Source organism: Hippocampus guttulatus, chromosome 1 (assembly GCF_054856545.1).
Source record: "Hippocampus guttulatus isolate MCC_2025c chromosome 1, RoL_Hgut_1.0, whole genome shotgun sequence".
Classification (NCBI taxonomy): Eukaryota; Metazoa; Chordata; class Actinopteri; order Syngnathiformes; family Syngnathidae; genus Hippocampus; species Hippocampus guttulatus.
The window spans coordinates 22,202,766-22,225,518 of record NC_141261.1 but is presented as its reverse complement, the minus strand read 5'-3'; the positions used below and the strand labels follow the sequence as shown (position 1 = coordinate 22,225,518).

At 42.7% G+C, this 22,753-nt stretch overlaps 3 protein-coding genes across 3 annotated transcripts; 2 read left to right on the top strand and 1 right to left on the bottom strand.

Annotated features, from left to right (window-relative positions):
- Window positions 1-5,386: 5,386 nt before the first annotated feature.
- LOC147210986 (L-rhamnose-binding lectin CSL3-like) lies at window positions 5,387-9,474 on the top strand. The gene is made up of 9 exons (XM_086119722.1): window positions 5,387-5,453; window positions 5,533-5,568; window positions 5,636-5,689; window positions 5,774-5,912; window positions 5,996-6,111; window positions 7,421-7,471; window positions 8,953-9,076; window positions 9,156-9,276; window positions 9,353-9,474. Exons 1-9 carry the CDS (start codon window positions 5,387-5,389, stop codon window positions 9,359-9,361), a joined length of 717 nt encoding a protein of 238 aa, XP_085975848.1. The 3' UTR covers window positions 9,362-9,474.
- A 3,096-nt stretch (window positions 9,475-12,570) lies between these two features.
- inha (inhibin subunit alpha) lies at window positions 12,571-13,860 on the top strand. The gene is given in 7 exon segments (XM_086129526.1): window positions 12,571-12,595; window positions 12,807-12,894; window positions 12,896-12,960; window positions 13,172-13,400; window positions 13,402-13,599; window positions 13,601-13,726; window positions 13,728-13,860. Coding segments are annotated over 7 exon segments (864 nt in total).
- Window positions 13,861-15,074: 1,214 nt separating this feature from the next.
- LOC147210984 (gap junction gamma-1 protein-like) lies at window positions 15,075-19,219 on the bottom strand. Its single transcript, XM_086119709.1, has 4 exons — window positions 18,980-19,219; window positions 18,694-18,913; window positions 16,842-17,507; window positions 15,075-16,167 (listed from the first exon to the last, which is right to left on the bottom strand). The coding sequence occupies exons 1-4, from the start codon at window positions 19,217-19,219 to the stop codon at window positions 16,154-16,156; spliced, it is 1,140 nt and encodes a 379-aa protein (XP_085975835.1). The 3' UTR covers window positions 15,075-16,153.
- Window positions 19,220-22,753: the final 3,534 nt, after the last annotated feature.

Here is a 22,753-nt window from a genome sequence, read left to right as displayed (position 1 = left end):
TGTGTGTGTGTGTGCCTTTATGCATAAATTCACAAAGAGCACTGTCCTGAATTACATTGATAAATGGACTGGGTTGTTTTATTTCTCCATCGAACAAGTTATCCAGTCAGCGACCATTTCGATCCCTTCTCAATATATCCAAAATACCACACTTAACTTTAACAACATAAATCATTTCATGCACCAGTGGTAACTGTGAAAGAACAGTGAGTGAACCATTTTGCATCTAGTGACCCCCAAGCTGAGACCCGTTTGATAAAAATGACTCACCATGGAACTCTTGTTTCTAAATAAGCCCCAAACGAGAAACCTACACACCTGACTTTGCCTTGAAAGCCAATAGGAATTCTTTTGAACATCCCCGCAAAGCCTGGGTTAAAGTAACAAGATCCATGGAGGGAAATAGTACATCTCTGCGTGTCCTTCTGCAGGTGTAAGTCCACCCTGGATCATGGAGCATTAGCAGCCATCCACATGGCCCCCTTTTCTAGACTTTGACTCCCCCCCCTCTGTCGGGTGACAGAGAGGGAGAGAAAGAGATCCGACATGGAGTGTTCAAGCGCCGCAAACTCCTGGTTTTTGTGAATATGTATCCTTTAAAAAATTCTTCAGAACTTTTGAGCAATTGTTCTCGTCCTCTCGTCGCAACCTCTAAATGCCACAGCTCTCGAGCGACAGCTGCATGGCCACTGATAGGTCACATTTCGCAGCCCGCCACATCTGACCTGCACACACACACACACACACACACACATGAACACACACGGCCCTTGAGATAATGCTATCATGTTAAATGTGTGTATCAATTTCGACAAATAGACAGTCGCAGAATACAGATGATCGTTTGTAGTGAAACTTCAAGTGCGGTTGAACCGCGACTTAATAAAGGAAGTAGAACAATGCAGTAAGTAACTGTAACCTTATTTACAGAGGGAACATTTGCATTTCTTAGCACTGTGTATCATGATGCATTCTGGTGGATGCCTGTTGCTCGGATACAGGAAAAAAACAACAACAACATAGAAGAGGCAAGAAATTTCAGATATTTGTACGGAAAGTGTACAAACAAAAAATAATGCGAATTTACAGTTTGCAGCAGCTATAAAACTGTGAGAATCGCGCTTGTTGGTTTCAGTGTCCTCTAGTGGCCAAATGTAGTACAACCACTTGATTGGCTGCCACTCCTCAGTTCAGCCGTCATCATGGAGTATGCGCATGAAAAAGAAAGGACGTTTCCCCCGTTTGGAAACCAAGTTGTTGCCACAACAATATATCTCTATGTCGTAAAGATGTAGGCTGAATGTGAAAATATCAAAGCAAGAGATTGTGCCCTTAAACCTTGACTAAAAATTCAGTCCCTCATATAATTCAGAGAAAATGTCGGTTCAATATATATATATATATATATATATATATATATATATATAGGTACCGGGTTCAATTGCAGCTCCGGCCTCCCTGTGTGGAGTTTGCATGTTCTCCCCGGGCCTGCGTGGGTTTTCTCCGGGTGCTCCGGTTTCCTCCCACATTCCAAAAACATGCATGGCAGGCTGTTTGGACGTTCTAAATTGTCCCTGCGTGTGAGTGTGGGCGTGGATGGTTGTTCGTCTCTGTGTGCCCTGTGATTGGCTGGCAACTGATTCAGGGTGTCCCCCGCCTACCGCCCGAAGACGGCTGGGATAGGCTCCAGCACCCCCCGCGACCCTAGTGAGGATCAAGCAGTTCGGAAAATGGATGGATGGATATATATACACACACACACACGCGAGCGCGTGTGCACACACTCACACACAAACACACTAACAGGGTGATGAAATAAAATCAAAATGGGACACATGTCATTGAGGTCTGTGGGAGTGAAAGGTATACAACACTGTTTTGTTTTTATTTTCTGTATTTGGCTGCGTGTCAGGTGTGTGGCACCTGCATGTGACGTAGTACCAGTAAGTCCATTCTCAATGCCGTTTGGCTGTCGCCGACAACTCAGATGGACTGGGTCGGCCTGAAATACTGACAGTAGCTCACTGACTCACCGGACTGACGATTGCCACCTCTACTAATAAGAGTACCAACACCTTCCCCTCAACAGTCTTCAATGTTGTCATTTAGTACTTTAATAAGCGCTGTTTCTGTACTGGGATGAGGTTGAAAAGATTATTGAAATTAATCGAAGAGTCCATTTGAGTTAAAAAAAAAATTGCTGAGTTGATTCAAAACCAGTTTCTCGAAAATCGGGGTTAAGAAGGGAAGATTTGTGGTGGGTCTATAGTTTGATAACAAAGAAGCATCAGTATTCTATTTGTTTTCCCTTTTTTAAAGCTTTAAGACTTCAAGACATTGAACCACAGTGACAGTCATTATGTACAAATGGAGAAAATATGAAACATTCGTGAACTTTCCCGTTAGTGGCCTGCGTACAGAAATGACCCCAAAGCCGAGTGACGACCCATCCTTGCAGTCACAAAAGAGCCCAGGACAACATCTCAAGATGACCCTCAAAGTAAATCAATGCTTGTCTTATTTTTGAACAACAAAGAAAAAACATTGAATGGTTCCCAAGACATGACCAGTCTAAAGTAGAACTTTTTTGAAGGTATGTGCCTTATTACCTCTAGCGCAAATGTAACATTTTAACGATGTCACTGACTTGTTCTCTTTTTTTTAAATTTGCATTATTTGCACTTATATTTTCATGCCATGTTCTTTTGCTGCTGTTAACTTTGTAATTTATCATGTGGCTTTGACTTTTATGTGTCTAGGAATGTAACTAGCCCCTTATTAAATCGGTCAATATTGACACACAATTTCCCAAAATACATAGCAGTCTGATGATATCCTCCTGACTACCAGTAGTTCAAATTTGTCTTCTGTAGAGGACATTTGTGACCCTAAATATCTCCCACCAAGTGCATCCAATCGCATTAACTCCTTTTGTTACTCTAAAGAGGACATTCAGTGCTTTCAAATGATACCAAATTTGTAGGGGTTAGAAAAAGTAAGAAAATGTCTTCCCTCAGTGCAAGCCCTTTTTATGGGAAGAGGAAAAGTAATACTTTTTATCAAACACATTTTGTCTTGAAATGCTGTTGGCATTTTAATTATAAGACTCTTATGAACACGTTAAAGTGTTGTTTGAGTTGTTTTAAGTGTATTTGAGCCTGTTTAAAAAATGTAGTGGGATTTCAAAAATTTCTTTTGGAGTAGTCCAATTACTTCACATAGATTGGGGAATTTCAAAATAAATGTGATTGGACAACATTTTTTTTCCTGGTAGTCAGGAGGATACGATGTAAAAGTAAGCCAGCTAGGGCACCTGACATGTCTCATGATCCCTCTGTTAAAATTACACACTTTAAAATTTCCAACGGTCACCCCATGAGAAAAGTTTTTTTTAAAAGATCAATTAATATGAAATTCAGTTTTTCTTTTTTGTGATTTCCCAATGAAAATACAAGCTTAAACTAGAGTGTCACGGTTGCCGACTGGTTAACACGTCTGCCTCAGTGCAGAGGTGCAGGGTTCGATTCCGGGTCCAACCTTCCTGTCTGGAGTTTGCGTGTTCTCCCCGTGCCTATGTGGGTTTTCTACGGCTACTCCGGTTTCCTCCCACATTCCAAAAACATGGCTGGCAGGTTCATGGCATGCTCTATGGTCCCTAGGTGTGAGTGTGAGTGCGGCTGGTTGTTCGTCTGTGTGTGCCCTGCGATTGGCTGGCATCCAGTTCAAGGTGTTCAGTTGGGATAACCTCCAGCACGCCACGCGACCCTCGTGAGGCTAAGCAGATTAGAAAATGGATGGATGGAAGTTTAAACTAGAGCTGTGAGTAGCAATAAAAGGGCCTTGCAATGCTGGCCACGTTGGGGTAGTTGCACATTGGTGTACTGGCACGTTGGAGTGCTGGCACATAAGACAATAACTCTCAAAATATTTATATTTATGCCCGGTCATATATGTAAGCAAAGTGCCCCCAATACCCTGCTTTGTTTATGCTTGCACAAATTTGAATAAAAAGCAGCCAGTTGCTCTGCGAGTAGTACTCGCATTGATCTCAAAAGATACTATTAAGTTAAGTTAAAGCTCCAAGTCAATGAAATAATGGCAGTCAATATTAACATTGTATTGGGCAGTCTTTGCTGCAGTTTGGTGTTGTTTACAGTTTTTATCGAGTACACTTATGACTTATCTTGGACAGAAATGTCATTTTCATATTGGCTTTTAAGTGATATATTTGAAGCATTTTTTTTCAAGGGTGGAATGATTGTACAACATACTTCAGCGTCAGGTTCAAATGTTTTGGATCCCCAAAATGAAGATAGAGATAAAACTCAAACAAAACAAAACAAAAAAATCTTTATCATCAAAAATGCAAAACCGATAAAGTCAAAAAATAATTCCCTGGTCGCAACGAGCCAGGAAAAGCAAGGCATAAACAAAAAGCAAAAGGCAAGGGGATAGTAACTCTGAGAATACATCCATCCATCCATTTTCCGAACCGCTTGATCCTCACTAGGGTCGCGGGGGGTGCTGGAGCCTATCCCAGCCGTCTCCGGGCAGTAGGCGGGGGACACCCTGAATCAGTTGCCAGCCAATCGCAGGGCACACAGAGATGAACAACCATCCACGCTCACACTCACACCTAGGGACAATTCAGAGCGTCCAATCAGCCTGCCATGCATGTTTTTGGAATGTGGGATGAAACCAGAGCACCCGGAGAAAACCCACGCAGGCCCGGGGAGAACATGCAAACTCCACACAGGGAGGCCGGAGCTGGAATTGAACCCGGTACCTCTGCACTGTGAAGCCGACGTGCTAACTCCGAGAATACAAACAATTCCAATTTACACGACCAATATGAACAAGATAAGAATGACTAAATAATACCCATACCTACAAGATGAGAAACTAAGAGAGTAAAATAACTTTGACCGAGATGTCGAGGTCTAGAAAGCAACACTTGAGCATCAGCAGCGAAAAGGGTCAATAATCCGACAGAGACTTGGCACCTTTGCAGCCCTTACAGAGCTGGACACAGCAAAACCATGACAGACAGTATATCTGTATTACAATTTTCATTTTAAAGGCCATACTTACATTCACGATCAATATCATGATTTCAGGCTAAATGTATGCTCACATATCTGACTAATGTGGCAAATGTTCCTCGAGGGCCTGATCACAACGGACCCAACGGTCCTCGGTGTGGGGGAAGTAGCTAAGTGTGTTTGCCCTAAACTGAAAAGGTGGATTTTCCTAAACCAACAGCGTTTTGGCGAATATTTATATAATATTTTAATATTTGCATTTCAAGTTTTTACATTATTTGTGTTCCACCTTTAACACCTACCACATCAATTGAATATGATAAACAGGAGCTGATATAAATAGGATGTCATCTCCTCAACCTTCACTTTCGACTGGCAAGATGTTCTGCACAAAGCTGACCACCGTTTCTCGTGAGTACTCCGGCAAGAACAAGCAAATCCTATTAAATCTCCTTCGAATGTCAATGCATGTATTTTCCCTATCCCATAGTTCTGCTTGGAGCCTGGTGTTGGACATCGGCTGCAGGTAATGTTTTGTACAGAAACCTCAACGACAACATAACATCCTGCATTTAACTCAAGTGTCAATTCAGCAGAGCTTTACCATGAAGTGGCGTGCCCAGGAGTCAACCCGAAGCTGAAGTGTCGTATGTAGACCCGACGCTCACGCTGTTGTCCTGCTCACTGCTACAGCATTAGTGTGTTGAGATGTCTGCTTTTGTGGCTTTTAGCTGATGGACTCAGAATTAGATTGAAGGGTGTAGACTACGGTTTGAAGGAGGATGCTGACTGCTCTGCTCCCCATCAGCCTGCCAAAGTCTCAACAATGATGGGCTTTCATCCTTTGTTCTATGGTTGGGTGGAATCTATGTAAGTCATTTTCGTATATTGCTGGGCACAAACCAACCTTTGCCATAAAATAATTCTATTAATAACTAGTCCGAATCCTACAGCTGTGAAAACGAAGTGTATTGCCGCCTGCCAAAGCCCAACATCACGATGTTCGTACAAAATTGGTCACCTGACAACTTCATCCAAATCTCCTACACTTGTGAACAAGAATTTGAAGGTAAAAGTCTTCCACTGCCGATAAAGAGCTTCCGCTGGTAGGTAGCAAGGTCACGATTTATGGCCGTTTGCGGCCTGTTGTGCAGTCTTTAGAGGCTCGCAGTATTTTCTGAAATGATTCATTGACACGGCCAGCCTGCTGGAACACCCAAAAATGCTGCAGAATCCATGACAGTTTTCATTGAGCTATTGTTTCAAATGAGTACACAGTATGACGTAACAAAACAAAATGTTGACATGGTGGCTGAATTCATTCCATGTCATCAAAGTACATTCTCACTGACCTAATAGTTGTGGGTTCTCGCTAATCAAATTGGTCATGCACTAATAAAATGCTCAATTGAATACAGAGCAAAGTCAAATATGCCATTCAGAGTCAAACAACAAACACAATTCATGTGATGGAAGCTTGCGGTCTAGTTGACATTCCAAGATTGAATATTAGTCATATCTTTTAGAATTGATGAACAACCAAGCCCAAGTGGCAAACACAAAAAATTATTTAAAAAAATAAAAAATAAAAAAACAAGAACTGGATTGAACCCTGCCACCTCACCGTTCAGAGGTCATCGGCTTGATGGACTGTCCTGTGAGTAGTTCATGTGTTCTCCCGATGCTTGTGTGAATTTTCTCTGGCTACCCCGTTTTCCTCCCACGCTCTCAAAACATGCATCTTAGGTGAACTGAAGACTCTCAATTGTCCTGACACGTGATTGGGGAAACTTGTTTGTTGAGTTTGTTCTGCATGTGCCCTGCGATTAGCAGCCGGCCAGCCTAGGGTGTGTCCCATTTCTCGCCTAAACTTACCTGGGATAGGCTCCAGCACAACAACGACTATAGTGAGGAAAAGCTATACAATACAATACATCTTTATTTATATAGTCCTTTCCTATTCAGCAGCAGCTGAATAGGAAATGGATGGATTTATTGGAGCCATGGCGGACAACACGATTTTTATTGGTAGCAGGGTTAGGGTTACTTGCAATTGGGGGTTAAAAATAAGTAAATGAAAAAATACAGGGTACAGGTATATATATTTTTTCAATGCAATTGAATGGCGTCAGTGACTGCATTTGCGGGTTTTTGAGATTTTCTATTCCCTGTCCCTAGTTATGCTAATTGCTCATCATATTCTTACCTATACTGATGGATTGGTTTTGACATGTTACTGTAAATAAATTAAAAGTACAGGGTGTCAATGTGGCACTTGCATCCTTCAACTTTTCTTTGATACGATAAGATAGGATAAGAAAACCTTTATTTGTCTCCCAATATATAAGTGTCATTCAAACATGCAAACACTTCCACAGACATGATGTCAAAGGTCTTGTGCGACGGAGAAAGTCAAACTCTCACATGTGGTAAGTGAGCATCATTTTTTTTTTTTTTTACTTACACTTGGAAAGCCAAATGTGTGTATGTGTGTATATAGATATATAGATATATAGCGGCTGGATAGCTCAGTTGGTAAGGCACCGGTTTGGCGTATGGGGGTTCGAATCCCGATTGGGGCAAAAAATGAGCACATAACACCATCCAGTGTGGGTCCTTGGGCAAGACCCTTCACGCTAATGCCTACCTCATACAATGGCGAGAGACAATAAATCGAATGACGTGGCGGCTCAGATGTCGCCCGGCCAAACAAGGTCTGCGTCAGGGGCTGGGGAACCAGAGCACCTTGATGAAAAATGGGCTACTGGAACAAAGCGGAGATGGGCGAGATCAAAGTAACCATTCAGCCCGCATTCTCTGCATGTAACCCCTCTGACTAGGGTTGCTTGAGTAGTAGGATTCCAACAGAGCCATGTTATCGCATCTCGCCCATCTCCGCTTTGTTCCAGTAGCCCATATATATATATATATATATATATATATATATATACACACACACACACACACACACACAGTATATCTTCTTCTTCTTCTCCTTTCGGCTTGTCCCTTTTCAGGGGTTGCCATAGCGAATCATTAATTTCCATCTTTCCCTGTTCTCTGCATCCTCTACTCTGACTCCAACTACCTGCATGTCTTCCCTCACGGCATCCATGAATCTCCTCTTTGGCCTTCCTCTCTGTCTCCTACCTGGTAGCTCCATCTCGAACATTCTCCTACCAATGTATCCACTGTCCCTCCTCTGTACATGTCCAAACCATCTCAGTCTGGCCTCTATAACTTTTTCTCCAAACTTTCCTGTCTGAGTTGTCCTCTGATGACCTCATTTCTGATCCTGTCCATCCTTGTCACTCCTAAGGAGAATCTCAGCATCTTTAACTCAGCCACCTCTAACTCTGCCTCCTGTCTTTTGCCTATTGCTAGTGTCTCTAGACCGTACATCATGGCTGGTCTCACAACTGTTCTGTAAACTTTTCCCTGTAAGAGTGTCAGCTAAACTTTTAGCTGACACTCTTCTATCACACATCACTCCTGACACTTTTCTCCAGCTGTTCCATCCTGCCTGCACTCTATTCCTCACTTCTCTTCCACAGTCTCCGCTGCTCTGCACTGTTGATCCTAGGTACTTAAATTCCTGTACCTTCTCCACCTCTGCTCCCTGTAACCTCACCGTTCCACTGGTCTCCCTTTCATTTATGCACATGTGCTCTGTCTTACTACGACTGACCTTCATTCCTCTTTTCTCTCGTGCAAACCTCCACCTTTCTAGGTTTTCTTGTAGCTGCTGCCTACTCTCACTACAGACCACGATGTCATCTGCAAACATCATAGTCCTGTGTATATATATATATATATATATATATATATATATACATACATATATATATTCTGTATATATAATGCAGAAGCTGCTATTGTGTTCAGCTTGAGGTTTCCATGTCATCCTTAGAGACTGGAAAGCTGGTGATCCTGAAGGCAAAGTATGGCCGTCTGGATGAGAATACCTGCACTGATACGCCCTCAGAAATGACTTTCTGTAACAGTCCCTTCGCTACAGCTCGAGTTGAAGATTTGTACGCGTCACTCAATACAATCGGTGTGTCAAATGTTTGCGATTCTTTTCTTTGAACTGTCATTTAAATGTCTTCACAGGTGTTACCACAATGGAATTACTAACAAATGCACCCTTGCAGTAAACAGTGATATCCTGGGATCCCCACAGCCATGCGATACACTTCCAAAGTATCTCTCTGTGGATTATATATGTGTTAAGGTGGTAAGGGAATTGTTGAATCCACTGTCACATTTGTGCCCGTTGGTGTCTTTAATTTGCTATTTTTCTTTGATAGGACGAATAGTCACTCACCAGAGGCCAGAGTGGAGGAGTAACCGGGAGTAACCAATCACAGCTCTTTGCTCACCAGCATGAAAGTACACTAGATGTAGAATGCTAATAAAAAGATTGCTCAGCTGTGGTGTCACCTTTTTGAGAAAATGAATTAGGCACCTTCCTGCTTTGTTACGTGCACACAGTCCTTGTCAAGCTAGCAGTGAGGAGCAGGGGGCAACTCATACCCACACACTGCTGATTGTATAAAACAGCATGGAACTGCAAGAAAGTCAAAGACCAGCCCATGGACAAATCAAATTGTCAGCTCATGTAATGTATGAACTAGCCCTATAGTCCACAAAGCTCTGCTTTCATTTGCTATTCAACTTGACGACATCAAAGGCAACTCGAGGAGGATGTCAGTAAATGATGTACCGTAATCTCTTCATGTTTCCTGTGCAAACTGCATGACTGCGAGTTCAGACCCAATCACGACCTGCTCGTATACTTTGTTTTCTCACTCATCAAATTGGTCATGCATTAACAACATGCTCCAAATCAGGAGATAAAATACAGGACAAAGACAAGTATGCCCTTTGGAGCAAAATGGCAAACTGCGAGACAGATTTCATGTCGCGGAACGTACAAATGCTATTGGCATTTGATTATATCCTTTGCAATTTCAGTTCAATTGTGCATCTCAGATGAAAGAAATGAAACCAAAAAAAAACAAATTTTGCCCTGTGGTATAATAACTTGTGAAGTTAAAGATCATTATGAATCCCCCAAAACTCTTTTTTTTTAAAAAAGGGAAAAAAGAAAAAGTTCAGTTGGGAGAAGACTCTTCTACAGAAAACATTGGACCATATTAGTCTCTCAGTTTCCCACAAGGGGACAGTATATTTTAAGGTGGTTGGAAAATTGACAGGCATATCCCTGGACAGCTCAGCATCAATGTATTGTATATGGCTGTGTTCAAATGTACAGGTTCTTTCCTCTAAATTTTTACAGTACAGTGCACCAGTCCAGCCACAACATCATGACCACTTGCAGAATTTGGTGATATATTGTTAGAGGAATCTATGAGCAAAATTGTATCATGTTTAAAGTTTCATTTAATTTGGGCACATTGAAGCGTTTGGGTGCGTATCCAGCACCCCCAAATGCCTGCACACAAAGGCGCCGGCCATCTGGCCGGGGGACTGTTGAAGTCCACAATTAGCACGTCAATACAGGTGGACAACCACAGGGGAGAAGGCGACACTCGGTCACAAAAGGGGAATGAATAATTCGGGAACAGCGGTTGAGCAACAAAAGACGAGTTGAGAACACCCGTCGCGCCCAGACGACATTGACCATCCGCAAAGTCTACAACATGCTAATTCGATGTAGACCAGCCAGAAAAGGCGCCAATGTACTGGTGGTTCAAGTTGGAAAAACAGGTAACCAATCACTACCGAGGAGCCGGACCGGGGTGCGGCATGCAAACATCGGGGGCAGTGTTTTTCTTGTATTTTGCATATGTTACAATAAAATGTCGAACTCGCGGTGGCGGGACTGAGAGTGTGATCGCGGAGCAACTAACCGTCGTTCGCTCTCAGAGATCCGCTCCCGCCGATATTGAAGACAATTTTCCTGTGTGCCGAGTCATTTCTTTAACTTTGTCCGAGGAAATCTCCGACATATATCCTATAAGAACTGTGTCAAGAAATCTGCCGTAAAATGTAATTCTCGTCTTATTTAAATAAATAAATACATAAACACATTGATAACAACAACAACAAATAACCAAGAAGTCACATTTGCAACCAAAGTCGACAAAGGCCCATGTTTCTGACATGTCTCAATGATTATTTTGAGCTATTATCTTGTGGTGTGCAGTGTTCTGATAGTAATTTTCTTCTTTGTAATCACAGTTCCTTATGTACTGTATGTACGGTAGTTTGGTCACCACCAAGTTGATTGTATTTCAAAGTTCAGATTTTTTTTTGTTTTTGTTTTTTTGAAGAGCAATTCATATTTGAGTGAGTCGCTGATGGTGTAGTCCGCATAGGTGTCAAACTCAGGTCCTGGAGGGTCGCTGTCCTGCATGTTTTCCAAGTCTCCCTGCTGCAACACACCTGATTCAAATGAACAGGTTCAATGTCAGGCTTCCGCAGAGCTTGCTGATGATCTGATCATTTGAATCAGGTGTGTTGCAATAGGGAGACTTGGAAAACATGCAGGGCAGCGGCCCTCCAGGACCTGAGTTTGACACCCCTGTGCAGTGGTACACTTGCCGGACTCGTGTGAGGGCAGCGTGGGATCAGTTCCCACTCAGTGACGGTGTGAATGTGGGTAGGAATGGCCGTTTGTCTCTACATATGCCCTGCAACGGACTGGCGACCAGTTCAGGGTGTAGTCTGCCTTCCACTCGAAGTCAGCTGGGATAGGCTCCGGCAACTCCCCGAGACCTATTTCAGGATAAGCGGTGTTGGGAAATGGATGGATGGGTTGATATTTGAGTATGCCAGACGAGTGGACAATCAATCTTGATAACGTCCAACTACAACAGGCTAAACATTATGAAACATAATCTTAAATACTTATTCTGCAACCAACTAGTTTCAGACTCCATTGAAGAAACACAAAATGCTGATTAGAATGTTACAGAAAACATCAGCGATTTTCTCCCACAGATTTTATCAAATAATTGTGGCACTTGAAAGTGATATAACTCAACCACCTTTTCTTCTTCTTGGAACAATCCGGCAGCCTAGTGCCTCCCACAGGTCAGTCATGGTACTACGGCTGATTTCTTGTTTGGCTGTAGTGGTGATGATACATTTACACTTTAAAAACAGGAAGAACACACTGCCACTTTTTTTTCCACTTCGTGGCTCTCTCACGTTTTTAAAGATGCTAAAAATTGCATGCTTGCATCACACTTCTTCAAACTTATGTACGGCCTGCTGAGCCAGCCAAGGAGTCACAATATTTGCGCAGAAATGTGTCCAGGCCAAAAAGGAGGAAAACATGACTTCTGCTGGGGAAACGCATGTTGTGGAAGACAATACCGACATGCTGACATTAAAGCGTGCAATAAAAGATTTTTTTCTCCAGAACGCAGTGTGAAGCATGCATGTATGGGTGTTTGCATGTGAATTAGGGCAGTCATTCGTCATGGTCAAAGCAGAAAATCACATATTTTTAAGGAGTGCAAACTCACTTTGGTGATAGTGTGTGCAATCCAATCAGATGACGCTGCATTCCGAGCATCAAGGTAATCCTTTTTTGTGATGAGCTACTTATTGCAGACACACATGATGCCACAGGGGCGCAAAGGGCTCCATTTTATTGTCAACATGCTCTCCTGTGTTATGCTTCCCTTGGGCCCTTGGTGGCTCCACTACATGATATACAGCTACCCGGCAGAGGAGTTTTCAAGAGATGAGGTTTTGTTGTGGCCCCAAGGCCGCATTCTGGATGGTTAGGGCTGAAGGGTCCACCACGTGTGCCACAAAGGCCCGATGAAGAGAGAGGGCCACCAATACCTGGGTGGGTCCCTGGAATTAGTCAGAGTGTGGGCTGATCAGCAAAGCCAATTGAGCCTGAAAACAGCTGAGATCATTCTCTTCCCAGCCCTGGTGAGAAACCCCAACTTTATATTTGTTAACACTTTATCAATACAAAACTGTTGCATTTGTCATGGCCTTTGCATTTTCTTCGGGCAGCTACAAGAACAATTGCTATTATTGGGATGGGGTTATTACTTTTAATATGAGCAATGTTAAAGGGTTAAATGTACTAGAACTTACATATACACAGTGTAGACAAATGCTTTGTTTAAATCTGGAAAACTCATCCTGTGGCAGATCCGACTCCCCTAAACAGAAACATCTCACATATTACTTCCAGCCTTCTGCGAACTACCAGCGACTGATGTCGGCGCACTCCTGTTTCTATGCCAGGGGCGCCACAGCCAACTCCTCAGCCGCGATCACAATCCTCACGTTAAGACTGGCAGATTCTTCAGGTGGCAGGAGGAGCAGCCCAGATGGATGGACAACTTACATCCTGGATCAGAACCATGCTTGAAGACCCAGTCCTGTTCCAAGTGCACTGTTGAAACTGTCAGTGTCACAAAGAGGAGGCAGGTCAGATTCCTTTTCACCTACACGCTAACACAAGGCCGGCCGACTCACCGAGGAGTGCCCCGGACCACATCCCTTGGTCCCCTTTGGCTATCAACCTGCTTCAAGGGCCCTCGCAGGAGAGTCCACAGCACAGATTGTGGCCGAGCTGAAATCCAAATCAGCTTCCAAGAGCTGGGAGTGCTGACCTTCTACTACTGTCATGAGAACTGCTTGGCCTCTACTAAAACAAGCACCATTCTTGGGATCACGCAGTGTTGTCCCCGGATCCATGAGGTCACTGGGCATCACCACCACATCTGATGGTGGTTACTCCTTTCAGCATGAGATTTTACCCAACATCATTCCGGAAAAATGTACATGTAAATCAAGATGTATTGTATCTAAAGTTTAAACAGGCAAGTCCCCATAAAGGATAGAGAAAAAGTACTGTCGATAACATCCTGGGTTTGCATCGTAGAAATGAAATGGATCCAACGCCAGGGCTGGCGTACATTCATTTTCCTACTACTGTATTGTGCTTTGCCTTTTTATAATTTGTAAATAATTTTCTCTTATGCTTCTCAATGTGACACCTTTCTCCATCAGTGATTTACATTTACTCTGATAAAATTGAACAGAATCGTTTAGAAAATTTCTTCAATTCATAAGACATGTCACCCAACAAAATTTATCCATATGATAAATGTAAAGGATATGCATTATGTGCATCTTTTTTTCCTATTACGGTATGTATATTAGATTAGAATAGATAGTCCCACCAAATACATCAAACTAAGTCACAATTTATAATCTTGTAAATAAAATATTGAATGTTTTGCACATACCCCTGCTTGTGAAACACTGTCAGAGGCAGACTAAATTAAATCGGCTTTTCAAATACCGGTAACTGTTTTTGTTGCCCAACCGTTTCCTTAGCTATAGTAGTGGAAATGGGTGAATGCTCTCATTCATCTCAGTATTAACTTCAGAAACTTTGTAGACTCTCCCTTTATGAAGTACAGTACTGTACTTGCATTATTGTGCCGGCAGCCCTGTGTGGCAGATGACTGCATTGGTGGGTTACAAAATTCATGAGTCCAAATTGTATTCATTTGGCAGTTCTTAGACGACTAAATAAAGTTTGAGCCAACCAACACCCTAGTCTTCTTGTGGATAGTCTTCACACTCATACTTTTAGGTGACTAATTATAGGAACAAGAGTATTTTTTTTTCATGAATGGTCTTATAACATTAACATTTTCTCTTGTATTTAAATGTGAAAAGATTCTTTTTTAATGCAGATTTGCTTAGTCACTGCTTCAGTTTCTGTTCCGGTCGATTTGATATAGTAGTTTGTTTTTCATGAGTGCTCTTTAGCTTTTACAACTGAGCAATGACCATTTGGCTAAGGCTCTTTTCTACGATCGTCCCAGTGCACACAACAAGGTCCATAAAAGCATGCTTGGTTTAGGACGGTGTCAAATAACATGACTGCACCCTGACCTAAACCTATTTAACTTACGCCTTAGTGGAGTAATTGTTCAGTTCCATTTGTCAACGTTAGATGGCACTAAATTCATGTGACTTTTTTCCCCCTTTTGTAAACCCACAATAAAATCACTACAATTTTCTGTTCAAATATATTTACTCTCAAGAAAAAATAGATATCTCCAAGTACAAAACAAACAAAACAATGTTTGCAACTGTATTTTGATTGTACCGTAAAACAAAGACAATCACTTGGAATGAGATGCAACATTTTGTAGGCGCCATCTTTTCAAGCCAGACACACATACCCAAAAAAAATAAAGCAATGGAAAAGCATTAAGAACGTATTGAACTGCAGAGGACACCAAATCAAAGTGTGCATTAGCTGCTGAATCCAGCATAAGGTTGGGAGGGTCAGCATCTGTGTTGGAGCATGAACACAGGCCACGTGTGTCAGGGATGGAAAAGTATGTCTCACCCAAGAGGAATGCATTTCAGCAGGATGGAGTTGGCGCTGCTGATCACCACACAGCTCAATGAGGTTTAGCCAAGAAGCCCAAAAAAAAAAGTCACTGTTTTCCAAACCCTCTGCAGTGACGAAGGTGAATCAGATCGTTTTGGGAAGGAAAACTCATTGAAGCGGGGTGGAAAAGGGGGGTGGGGTGGGGTTAGTTTTATACAAAAGTATGAATGAAATGTATTGTGAATGTTTTTTTTGGAAGTCCTTAGGAATGTTTTTGGAGCATGAAGAATTCAAGCATTTCCCAGTTCAACAATTTGGCCCAAAGAAAGAAATACATAACAATGAGCACTGCTCCAGAAATATCTACACAAACTTACAAAAAAAAAAAAAAAAGCAGTATTACTTTTGTGAGAAGGAGAAAAAGAACCGGGGCAGCCAAGGTGGCAAGAATGGACAGGGATTTCAGGGAAAAATAAGTGAGCTCGCGAGTGGCAGGGCTGCCCTGGGCTTTTGGTTAAAAAATGAACCAACCACATAACAGCCATTAAAGGTGAATCAGCTCTTTCCCGCCTCTCCCCACCCCAGGCTCTCAACAGACATGTAGTACTGAAAGGAGTATTCTTTTTGTTTCACACATATACACGCACATAAACATCCACATCCTCTTAGTGGTTCAACTGCTTCTCCAGAAGCACCTTACCCAATGCGATAAGGCTTGAGGAATGACAAGACAGAAGACATCCAGAAGGCAGGTTCAGGCATGTATTCCTGGAAAGGGGATAAAAAGCAAGACACATTAAAAATGCAGATCAATTTTTTTTAATCTTCATAAATTCACATCATATTCTCGAAAAGGTCCCCCACATAGCAAGCAGTATCTGCGAAGTCAGGAATGTGTTTTTTTTTTAAATTAAAAAAAAAAGGCAGTAGTATTTATGTATCAAGTTGTCTCTGCTCTCAAACACTGTGGGCAGGTCTGCTGAAACCATAGCCCAGAGAAAAATGGATGCCGCTTGGTCTTGTCTACACAGCCCTACGTGTTTCTGAAACAAAAATATGTTTTAAGCCTCCAGTGGCTCCAGGATGTCCCACCAATTCTTCATGGGGCTTTCTACGGCACAGCAAAAGGCACTAGTAACCAGCTAGCTCAAGAGTTAACAGGCTTCATGGTGCCTTTGGGTCTCCGGGCACATCCACGGAGTCATTGCCAAGCTTGGGAATTCAAACAACACCATTGGAGATGGAGATGTATGTGTATTTTAAAATATATATCCATTTTCTTTTACACAATTCACTGTATTCTGCATCTATGAGCAAAATATAACGACATCACAGAAACAGATTACCTTGTCGACAAAGTTGCACCCAAATAAATTGAGATTGAGATAACGCCCTCGGTCATTGTAATGACGAGACATTTTGGAAATTTGGTTTGCAAATACCTTTTTGGCTCACATCTCCCTGCTTCTCTTGAGCAAAATTGAGACGGTTCTGCTCAGCCGGCGTTTGCGCCACGGAGTGGACCTCGGGGCTGCTGCTGCGTGAAGGACTTCCCTCCTCCGTGTGGTAGGCCAGGTCCAAGTGCTGCTGTGCCAGCTTCAAGTGCCTGCGCAACCGCTCCAGGTCACGGGACGAGTTGCCAAAAGTGTCCAAGACAGAGTCACCTGTTGGCGAGATCCTAAGCTCCCCTTTGGCTCCTTTTTTCACAGCAGCGTGATACCCCGGTGGTGCTGAGGCTATGGCATGAAGGGGAGAGGGCGTTTGTGACCTCAGGGTGGCCCGCCTGCGGAAGGTGTCGCGGATACTGCCGATGCCCAAGTGCATGATTTCAAAGATCGTGAGGATCAGGCAGAGGAAAGACACCACGTACATGATCAAGAGGAAGATGGTCTTTTCAGTGGGCCGAGATACAAAGCAGTCTACTGTGTGCGGGCAGGGTGAGCGAGTGCAGGTGTAGAAGGGGATAACCTCAAAGCCATACAAAATGAACTGGCCACAAAGGAAGCCCACTTCGAAAGCTGAGCGCCACAGGAGCTGGCATATATAGACTTTCATCAGGCCATCTCGCAGGATCCTCCGCCGTCCGTCATGCTTCTTCTCCTGTACGCCTTGAAAAGTGACCAAACACACACACACACACACACGACAAATCTTCATTAGACCTGAAAGGGGCTGGTTTACTAAATGCACACCCAGATTGCGTCTGCCGAACAGGCACAGCTTATTTTGCACATTCTGAGAGGAGACGATTCAAATAGTTTAATTTAGCATGTGCAATGTGATCAATGAATTCAAAGGCAAATTTTCCATCTTTAAATTCCGTATCTAAGAGGCAGCAAACCGTTGGGGCGGGGGCAAAATGAGAGGCGGGTCGGAGGATCTTTTAAGCTCATTCAACTTTTTTTTTTTTTTTTTTTTAATGCCAGGTTAAAAAATAATGAATTAACGTATAGTGTATTTAGCAAGGCAATTTTGGACCCGAATGATCGGTTTGGAGGCAGTCACAAGAAAGACTCGGGCCATATACCCAATGAGATAAATCCCTTTAACTCTTAATTTTGGCGTGTTGTAGCATATGGTACTGGCCTCCCCAAGACACATTTTTCAGCCATGCATTTCCAATTCCATCCCTTCAACTTCAATTTCAATTTCAATTTGAGCTTGTGTCGCTCACCCACATTTTCAATGGTGAAAACCATCGACTCCACAAAAACCTTAAAAGGGCTCTCCACCACTTTTGCATCTGTTGCCAACAGCCGCCACAATCGAGTGAGTGAACACACAAGGCCTACATTTTTTAAATTACTTTTGTTCTGAAGTATACCTGTATTCTGTTTGTACTTACAGTAGGTAAAGAAGCGTAATAAGTACTGCTTTTACACAAGTATCCATACTGTCCATGTCTGTGGACTTTTGCCACCTCTGTGAACAAGTGACAGAGTGCCTGCCCTGCACTTTATCAAAAAAATCAGGAATGTCATTTCCAAACCTTGAGAAGCTAGCAATCAAATTCAAGCATTTAAGAATTCCAAGCAGCTCTTCAACCCTCAAGACGTGAGCCCTGAAATGTGCATAAGTTATGTACAGTGGTTTGTGGCGAAATGAGACATGCTGCAAATATACAGTACTGGGCTCCACTCCACACAATATGCAACTGCTGGCTCATTTCTTCTCTTCATTTTTAACAGTGTAATGAGTTACAAGAGAAGCTACATATGGATCCTTCTCTATGTCTTGAATATACTGAGCACCGACTAGTCCATACCTTAAAACTGAGCGACAATGACCGCTTACTTTTTTCCTCCTTGTCTGGCTTCTCGTGCTCGATCTCCTCAGCGACCATGGGGTCTTCTTCTCCATTGTCCTCAGCCTCCTCGTAGTCCCGAACTGCGCCACGGCTGATGATGGGCATCCTCTTCTTACGTCGCGGACGGTAGTCCGAGTCTTCCATGCGGGCGATTTTGTGCATGGCGAATCCCAGGTACATAATGGTCGGAGTGGTGATCAGAATGACCTGAGGACATGGCTTCACTTTAGTCACAAAGTAGATGCCAAGTCTTACACGTAATGTAAAACCTACCTGAAAGATCCAGAAGCGGACGTGCGAGAGCGGCGCAAAGGCGTCGTAGCACACGTTCTCACAACCCGGCTGCTGCGTGTTGCAGACAAATTTGCTCTGCTCATCGTAGTAGATCGTCTCCCCGCCGACGGCCGTCAGGACGATGCGGAAGATGATGAGCACCGTCAGCCAGATCTTCCCCACAAAGGTGGAGTGGTTTGAAATCTCATCCAGCAGACGTGTCAGGAAACTCCAACTCATGGTGTCGAGGAGCTAAGAGCTTGGGGTGGAGAAAAAACGAAAATCCAATGAGCAAAGTTACTCACATATATCAAGATATTCCCAAGATTTAAACCATCTTAAAGCTTATTTTTGCAGACCGTCTTGTGTGTGGTATTGTCTTCCCTTTTTTCATGCATTTATTTTTCTATGATTAGTCGTTTTACCATCCTTGCTCTTCGTCTCGGCCCTGTTGAAGGTTAGCCGTTTTGTTTTTTGTTCCCCCCCCGGGACAGTTGCTGTCCATGTTTGTGTCTCAATTTGATTTCTGCTTGCTTTCTTTTGTCATCAACACATCACTGAGCAGCATTTTGCTACTTCCTGTCAATAATTTAATACCTTGAGCAGTTGTAGTTTTGAGTGGCTTTGTTTGTGGGCACTGATCTTCCCTATATGTATAACCTGTCTTTCAAAGTCATCTGAGGAATTCCCCAGTATTCGTTTGTCAGTGCTGAGTGTTTTGTCATCACCTCTAAATCCATTTTGTGTACAGCTTAATCCTTAACTCATTCAGTACCAGCCAATTCTAGACCAAGTCTGAAAAGACGTTTAAAAACGTCTTTGGGAGTGAATGAGTTAAGAGTCGCATGTGAGCTGGGGCACTTTGGTCAAGCGATAGGACTGGACTTGTCCACAATCAATCAGCACTTAAGGAAAATCCAGAATGCTCAATGAACTTAACACGAATGTTTGTGTTTGGAATATGGGTGAAAGCCAAAGTACCAGAAGAAAATCCTCATAAGCACAGGGAGAACATGCAAATCCCACGTACAAAGTATTCAAACAAACTTCAGGACTTCACTGCGCCTGTCTTGTCGGCACTATCAGCAAAAAATGTGACAAAATAGGGGATATAGCCTATGAATGTCCCCCGAACACAGCTGGTTAGTTTTATTGTGAACCGTTAGAAATTTGGGCACATGCGTGGAAAGTCTCTCCGTCTTCACAGTCACCGCAGTAATAGCAGATGATGGTGCTGTAGTTGCACTTCTCCATTTATTCCTTCACTGTTGAGCATCAGCGCATTGGCTGCCAGTCAACATCGCATATCCACACCCACAAAGGAAGCATATTTAAATGGTACACTTGTGCATCGACAACTACTGGCCTAAAATACAAACGCTTGGAATAATTTTTGCACTTATTAACAGTGATTGTTGACTTTCGAAGATTCTGATGGGCCCCAAAAGCAGTTTTTGCCCATTGAGTAAATTGAGTATTGCCATAAAAACATTTCAAATATGGAACAATTCAATGTGACCAGTGGCAACATACTCGTTTAAAACAAACAGAACAGAAAACGACTATTGAAGCGTCAGTAAAAATTGAACAACCTTTTTTTTCTTCAGGCATAATTGAGGATATGGCATGCATCGTCTTTGTCAGAGAAATTCCATTCATCCTCTGAGAGCTTACCGCATGCAAGCCTGCCAACCATGAACATTTTTTTTCAATAACCACAATGTGCTCACACTCAAATGTACACGTCCTGTGCGCTTCGACTACAAATACAAAACATTTTCACTCCAAGTGTTTCGCAAAATGTCTTGTCCTGCACCTATGCACACTCAAATGTACTGTGATGTGTGTTTTCTTCTTTTATCTACTTTCTAATTTTCCTTACATAATTTTTGTTTGACTTTTGTCAACCTGTTATTGTGTATACTATATATGCTCAATAAACAAACAACAACAAACAACAACTGGGATTATTAAAAGACTAAAGATTGCAGTATTAGAACAAATGTTAACAAACCTGACCAAAACGCTATATACAGGAGGAGGATTTTTAGGCAATGGATGATGTCTTTTTTTACAGTCTATGAGGCCTTTCACATTATATATCAGCAGTAGGCAGGTGGACTTTAGTCAGATCAAATTATATGGCTCCGTTTGATATTTTGACATTGAAATACAGTAGCGTGTACAACGTTGCATGCTATACCTCTTATTTGGTATTTGGAGAACTGTGACTTTTTGATGCATCGAGAACAAGAGTGTATGTGTATGAAGTTTGTGGAAGTTGGAAATCGAAAAACATGTTTCTATTGCAGATTTTCACCACCTGCGGATGGGTCTGGAACAAATTCCCCCTCCCGTGAAAAACGGGGATTCACTGTAGTATAGAGCTGTACAGCTTTTCCAAAAGAAGGATCAGCATGAGACAAGAAGCAACAGAAGCAAGTAGCAGCAAATACAGCCACAGAGAGACATCTGTTTTCACCCTACAATTACGAAAACACCACCTTTAAAATCAGAGCGCAGCGGAGATGAAGACAAGTTGAGGGAGCGGTGTGAGGAGGTTAAGTGCTCACAGAGGCGACTGTGTCCCTTCAAACGCGATTTCACTTCTCTGATGGGATTCGCAGCCGTGGCAGAAATGCAGCAAATTAAAAGGCTGCTGAATCCAGCCTCGCTTTGACCACTAACGCTCTAAAAAAAAAAGACATTGATTCACATCACGCCTCTACATTGTCAGTTCAACGGAAAACAAATTATATACTAGTCCTAAGACGTGGCACTTAGAATCGAATACAGTACGTCACAGTATACTTCAGTGCCTCGTGTGCAAAACGTCAGTTCAGGGAAGCGGACCTCCAAAAAAATAGATGTTTATTCGTTCACTTTACATTTCAGAACTACCTCCAAGTGCTAGAAAGAGTTTAAAACGTTTCAAACTAACAAAGTTTAAGAAACTAAGCGGTTGCAACAGACAAGTTAAAAATAGAAACACAAAAAAAAAGGGGGGGCGGAAGGCTTAAAAGATAAGCATTTTCTGAGAGCAAATTTTTTATTTTATTTTTAAAGGTCTACAAATTCTGAAGTGCCCTCAGGGACAATATTTTTTAATGACTGTGGGATTTTTTGGGGGGGGCGGGGGCATGTTGAACCTGAGGAATAGTTTGCTATACATTTATCTGAAACTCAAACAGAAATTTTAGACTGACACAACTGAGGAGTCTCGTCTAAATGTTGATTGGCTATTGAAATAATTAAATTACGTGTATCTTGTACTTTTGCAGTGTCAAGTCAACCAGGCAATGCCGTATAACTTTCTGGCTAACGTGGAGATTTGGTTCAATCCTCGTTAACGCACCGTTAAATAGCTGGAGCTCCTCGACAGGACACAAAAGACAAATTGTATCTTAAATGTGTTTGACAAAGTAAAATAGGCGCAATAAACGGCACATTTTAATATCAACTGTTGCATACGGGGAAGGATTTGGGGTGGGAGGGGGTTGTCTGGTCTGAAAAGTGTGTGCAAAGGATCCGGACAACGCGGGGGCGTTTTAACATTCCTGGCTAACCCAAAACAGAAAGCTGGATTTTAGGGTTCAGGGAGCTGATCCCGACCGAAGCCGTGCGCGCGCACCGAGCGCCGCAAGAGTCGGCCAAGTCACAGTCAAGCTTTGCGCCCTTCATGGTAAAGGAGAATAACTGTGGAGAGGCACACAGTCAACAGTTTGCTTCCCTGCGCTCTGCCGGGTTTCAGTTGTAAACTAAACATGGCTAGGA